The sequence below is a fragment of the Amblyraja radiata genome, chromosome 9, assembly GCF_010909765.2.
Source record: "Amblyraja radiata isolate CabotCenter1 chromosome 9, sAmbRad1.1.pri, whole genome shotgun sequence".
Classification (NCBI taxonomy): domain Eukaryota; kingdom Metazoa; phylum Chordata; class Chondrichthyes; order Rajiformes; family Rajidae; genus Amblyraja; species Amblyraja radiata.
The window spans coordinates 18,586,596-18,593,248 of record NC_045964.1 but is presented as its reverse complement, the minus strand read 5'-3'; the positions used below and the strand labels follow the sequence as shown (position 1 = coordinate 18,593,248).

General features: G+C 42.5%; 1 protein-coding gene across 2 annotated transcripts in view; it reads left to right on the top strand.

Annotated features, from left to right (window-relative positions):
* Positions 1-5,835, top strand: part of rgs6 (regulator of G protein signaling 6) — a 63,833-nt gene extending 57,998 nt beyond the window's left edge. For both annotated transcript variants that reach the window (XM_033026810.1, XM_033026809.1), the window contains exon 15: positions 4,181-5,835. In XM_033026810.1, the coding sequence (XP_032882701.1) occupies positions 4,181-4,231 (51 nt within the window). In that variant the 3' untranslated portion in view covers positions 4,232-5,835. The remainder of the gene's footprint in view (positions 1-4,180) is intronic.
* Positions 5,836-6,653: the final 818 nt, after the last annotated feature.

The following is a 6,653-nucleotide window of genomic DNA, read 5'->3' as shown; positions in this document are numbered from 1 at the left end:
AAAATGTTTTCCTCATCTCGGTCCTAAAAGATTTCCCCCTTATCCTTAAACTGTGACCCCTTGTTCTGGACTTCCCCAACGTCGGGAACAATCTTCCTGCATCTAGCCTGTCCAACCCCTTAAGAATTTTGTAAGTTTCTATAAGATCCCCCCTCAAACTTGGGGCTACTGACTATCCCGCGGTCCAGGCTTAAGCTCAGAGGCGACCGCACTTTTGTAGTTGCACCACCTAGACTGTGGAACACCATCCCTCTTCTCATCAGAACTGCCCCTGCCATTGACATACACGCACACAGATACATACATACGTACGTGCGTGGATACATACACAGAAAACAAACAAACTATAATTGTCCAAAAAGGCAAAACCAAATCACCATGTCTATGTACTGTAGTTCATAGCTTATTTGGAGGTAGTAGTGTTTAAAAGCCTGATGGCTGTAGGGAAGAAGCTGTTCGTGAACCTGGACATTACAATTTTCAGACTCCTATATCGTCTCGATGGCAGGAGTTAAATAAATGTGTGGCCAGGGTGGTGTGGGTCTCCAATGATGCTGGCTGACCTTTTGAGGCAACGACTCCTGTACATCCCTTCGATGATGGGGAGGTCAGTACCTGTGATGGACTGGGCAGTGTTCACCACTTTTTGCAGTCTTCTTCGCTCCTGAGCATTCAAGTTGCCGAACCAGGCCGCGATGCAGCCAGTCAATATGCTCTCCACTGTACACCTGTAGAAGTTCAAGAGAATACTCGCCGATATATTCTTAATATGTCATTAGAAAAACATTTTCCTTACAAAATATTGTGTTGTAGTGATGATCATGTGCAATTGCCCATGGCAGAGAATCTGATGTCTCTATTTAAGTGAGCAACGGCAATTGTGTTTAATCACTAATATTGGATATGAAAATCGTCATTTTCATTCTCCCACCTGCATTTGTTCTGAACTGTTGCCTCCAAAACTATTTTCTAAAAGATTTAGTGCAGACTCAAAGATTAGCACTTAATTTCCCCTTTAGGCATTTTACATCCCTTCAGATAAAATGCTGAATTAAAAAATTCTCAATCATAATCTTTGCTCCCATTTTAACCACCAGCAATGATTCTAATGACTTTGCTATTTACACTCACACTTTCTCTCTACTGAATCAATTACTGCCCAGTTATTTTGCGCAGCATCGTTGCATTTTCCATTTAATCGCTCCTCTCCTCCGTCCTATCATGGATCTTTGTTTCTGTCGCTCACGCCCATCTCTTTTTTTCCTGTTCACAAGCCTGCTGAAAATGTATCGTAGAATCATAGAATTGCACATCACGTAAACCAGCCCTTTTGGCTTACTTCTACAATGCTGAATGTGATACCCAACTACACTAATGCCATTTGTCCATCAGTATCCCTTCAAGCCCTTTCAAGATTCAAGAGATTCAAGAGAGTTTATTGTCATGTGTCCCAGATAGGACAATGAAATTCTTACTTTGCTTCAGCACAACAGAATACAGTAGGCATTAATACAGAACAGATCAGTGAGTCCATATACCATTATATAAATATATACACCCATGAATAAATAAACAGATAATGCAAATAACAGATAATGGTCTTTTAATGTTCAGAGTTTTGTTTGAGTTGAGTTTAATAGCCTGATGGCTGTGGGGAAGTGGCTATTTCTGAACCTGGACGTTGCAGTCTTCAGGCTCCTGTACCTTCTACCTGAAGGTAGCGGGGAGATGAGTGTGTGGCCAGGATGGTGTGGATCCTTGATGATGCTGCCAGCCTTTTTGAGGCAGCGACTGCGATAGATCTCCTCGATGGTAGGGAGGTCAGAGCCGATGATGGACTGGGCAGTGTTTACTACTTTTTGTAGTCTTTTCCACTCCTGGGCGCTGTCCAAGTACCTTGTATTCAAATGTTGCAATTGTATCCACCTCTGCCTTGCCCTCTGCCAGCTCATTTCCTATACCCACCAACCTCTGTGTGAAAACGTACCCCTCAGATCTATTTTAAATTTCACCTCTCTCACCTTAAACCTGTGACTTCTACTTCCAGACTCCCCTGTTCTGGGAAACAGATCCTGACTATCACTCCGAAATATGCTCATCATAATTTTATAAACGTCTATAAGAACACCATTCAGTCTCCAATGTTACAGTGAGAAAACCCCCCAGCCTATTCAATTTCTCTTTATAACTACAGCCGCCCATTGCATGCCGCATCCTGGTATATTTGGCCCAAAAAAGAATGTTTACCTGTCACATTGACATGAGGTGTGCAAAAGAGTAGGGGTCGGGGACCTAAGAGAGACACGCTTGTGTATAATACCTAGGTTTAACATACTCTTCCAAAAATGGTCAACTTAAATTGGAAATTCCACTGGCTTGATCCTTGTGCTTGCTCGGATAACACTGAAGAGGAACAGGAGTCAGGAAGGAAAGAGGAAAGAGCAGAAAGAATGAGGGAGGGACGAGGAATGAATGGCAACTGAAGAAAATGAAACCACAGGGAAGGGAAAGCAGGCAGGGAGAAAGGGCACCCTTGATAGAAGCAAGGCCCCATGAATGAAAATGGGGAAAAAAGAGAAGGGCAAAAGGGGAGGGAATTGTAGTGGAAGGAAAACAGAAAGTGAGCGTGAAGAGACCATGAACAAGATGATCTGCAAGGCAGAAGGTGCCAGGCAGAAGGCAGGAATGGGCAGAGACAGACATGCAGATTAATCTTCAGGGTGGAAGGCAATCATTTTAAGACTTCAATGAGGTTACAATAGTTTCCCCATAACTTTTGGTGCAGTGGTAGAGCTGCTGCATTACAGCGCCAGAAACCTGGGTTTGATCCTGACTATGGGTGCGATCTGTATGAGGTTTGTACGTTCTCCCTGTGACGTCGTTGGTTTTCTCTGGGTGCTCTGGTTTCCTCCCACACTCCAGACATAAAGGTTTGTAGGTTAATTGACTTCTGTAAATTACCCCGAATGTGTAGGATGGGATAACATAGAACTTGTGTACGGGTGATTGTTGGTTAGAATGGACTCGGTGGGCCGAAGGACATGTTTCCACACTCTTTCTCTGAACTAAACTACTGAGCAAGGTATGGTGAGGAGGAAAACTGGATTAATAGATCGGTTGCATTTGATCAGAACCCACTCTTATAAAAGATCATCATCAGGAAATAATTCTGAACAATTCATTGAATTAAACTAGTGGTTCTTATATTTGTTGTGTCTGTGAGTTTGTTGAACCTTATGGTTCATCAAATGGTCTATGCTAATAAACCAACCATTATTATGGTTGGTTTATAGAATGAAAGAGCCATAGAGTTATAAAGCACAGAAAAAGATCCTTCAGCCCAGCTTGCCCATGCCGACCAAGGTGTCCCATCTACACTAGTACCACCTGCCCGCATTTGGCCCATATCCTTCTAAACCTGTCCATGTACTGATGTAAGAGTCTCGCACATGTTGCTATAGTTTCTGCCTCAACTACCTCCTCTGGCAGCCCATTACATATACCCACCACCTTCTGGGTGAAAACGTTACTCCTCAGCCACACATTCACCTGGCCCATCTTCCTATTCCTACTGAATATAGACACAAAAAGCTGTAGTAACTCAGCAGGACAAGCAGCATCTCTGGAGAGAAGGAATAGGTGACGTTTCGGGTCAAGAACCTTCTTCAAACCCTTCAGCAGAAGTGACTGCATTTTAAAAAAACATTCATCGTGTGAAAGGCATTTAAGGGACAAGGATTTTTTTGTTATAAACACAGCATTTCCTCATTGCAGATCTTCAACTCAAGTTGGGAGACACTAATGCCCCTGTTCCACTTAGGAAACCTGAACGGAAACCTCTGGAGACTTTGCGCCCCACCCAAGGTTTCCGTGCGGTTCCCGGAGGTTTTTGTCAGTCTCCCTACCTGCTTCCACTACCTGCAACCACCTGCAACTTCCGGGAAACGCACGGAAATCTTGGGTGGGGCGCAAAGTCTCCAGAGGTTTCCGTTCAGGTTTTCTAAGTGGGACAGGGGCATAACTCTACAAATGTATTTTTGGCTGTGTTTGAATTGGAGAGGTTATGAAAATTACCAACTGCAAATCGATTCTTGCGAAGCTTTATTAGTGGTTTAGTCGGTGTCTTCTAATAACTAGTGCAAGTGTTTGCTGTATTTGAGCATGTCTTTCTGTCTTCCAGGGCAAATCCCTGACTGGCAAGCGGCTTACGGGTCTCATGCAGTCTTCCTGACACCAATCCACACTCGCCAGTTGGAATGAAGTGAGAAGTGGCATGTACCTATACTCCTGGAAGTTACCATGTAAAGGAGCCCACCGCAAGGAGTTTTACTGTACAACTCGACAACGGAACATTTTAATCAATCTTCAATGCGGAATGAATTTGAGCTACCACAGATGAATCAAAATGTCACCCTTTTTTTATTAAGGAACAATAAAATTAGACTAGTCCCAGGCACAAGGAAGCATATATTGATTTTCTGGCTGTCAGTGAAACTACCATATCTGACCTCCTGGATACGTTAACGGGGGAATGCCTGTGAATTCATGGAATCCAGTTGCATCCAAGCACTATCCAATTGTCCACAAGTGAGTGGAGAATATTAGGAAGAGGTTTATAAATTGCAAGCAAGCCCAGCAGCTGCATATTTTGAAAGTCTTTTGCCAGAGGGGAAACAGGTTGATGTATCTTTAGGCAATAACCTACTCAGAGTCTCTGAGCTTCACGTTCACTTCAGCCAATTATAGGTCTTCCATTTTTCTCATTTGTGCACCTTAGAGTATTTGATGCACCTTGTATAACCTAGAAGGGGCTGGTAGTTTTGCTGACTGACTATAGTGAAACAGATGATGCAACAGAGTGGGAAATGACTTCACATCATTGTGTAAGTTAGTTTTAAACTCATATTTAATTAAAGAAACCTCGTAATTTTTTTAACTTGGTGTACAGACACCACATTAGATGTATCACCATTATCCTTTGGACATTGTGATGTTAATAACAGACTGAGACAAGGCTAAGCTGGTACAATGTACTGGTAAGACAGAGGCCAACACTTTGTCAGTGATATCACCTTACAGGTATGAAACGTAAGCTACTTTCACTCATAAACTTAGCAACCTCAGAGGAAGAATGGCTCAGTGAAAATACATCTTGTCCAGTGTTAATTCTTCAATTGACTTCACTCCAGTATATTTAACTTGTCATTTGTCTTATTGTTGTTTGTTAGATCCTGCTATGTGTAAATTGGCTGTTATTCTTGCTGTCATAATAATCGTTACAATTCAAAAGTACGTAATTGTCTGTGAAATTCTTTGAGGTGCTCTGACAATGTGTAGGAAGCTAAATAAGCACCTCCTGGTTTTTGTCAAAGTTATGCCTATAAAAGTCAAGAGGATGGAAGTTGCACTGCACAAAAAGAGAATTTGAATTTAAGTGAATTAATTTGACTTATGTAATGTTACTTACATGAATTGCCACCAGAGTGGGTGGGTGCCAGGAACATAATGGGGAATTTGAAGAGCTTGGGAGAGAGAATAAATAAGAAGGAGAATGAAGACACAATATTTTGCAGATGTTATAATCTGGATCCAGATCAGTGCTGGAAAAACTCAATGAATCAGTCAGCTTCTGTGGAGGCAGAGGAATAGTCAGCATTTTGGGTAAAGCACCTGGACTGGGAAATGGGATTACTCTAAGAGTTGGCATAGACTCAATGGACAAAATGGCCTCATTCTAGGAGAGTAAATAAGAAGACTTATTTGGACCATGCTGTTATTTAAGATCTGTTTGAGCCATATCCCACTCTTCACCATCTAATCCCATCTAGATCTCGATCTGATAAGACACAAACTGTTGGAGTAATTCAGCTGGTCCGGCAGCATCTCTGGGGAAAAAGATGAGTGACATTTTGGGTCAGGACCCTTCTTAAACGTCACGCATCCTTTTTCTCCAGAGATGTTGCCTGACCTGCTGAGTTATTCCAAGGGTTTGTGTCTATCTTTGGTATAAGCCTGCACCTGCAGTTATTTGTTTCCACTCTATAGCTCCATCTGATTCTCTTTCCCTCTAACTTTGCTTTGAATTCTTCCCTGATTTTCTCCTCAAACACCCGTTGTAATAAACCACTCATATTCAAACCAGTATCTGGGTCATGATGCTTCTCTATAATAATAGACTTAAAGTCATGAAGTCACACAGCACAGACCTTTTGACCCAGCTCATGTCTGCTGACCTTGATGTTATCTGAGCTTGCCTAGGTTCTGCCCATATCACCCTAAGCCTGTCGAAATGCCCTTTAAAAGTTGTAATTGTGCCTAGCTCGGCAGATTTCTCTGGCAGCCCGTTCCATATATCCAGCACTCTCTGCCCCTCTGGTCCCTGTTAAAACATTTCCTCTCACCTTAAACCAACCCCCTCTAGTTTTAGATTCTCCTACCCTTGGAAAAAGACTGTGGCCATCCACCTTTTACTGTACCCTTTATGAAATGATGTACCTCTATAAAGTCATCCCTTTATAGAGGCACATCAAGCTCCGGTGAAAATGATTCCAGCCTAACCAGCTTCTTATGACTCAAGCCGTCTAGTCCCAGTAATATAATTGTGAATCTTCTCTGCACCCTCTTCAGCTTAATGGCATCTTTCCTAAAGCTGG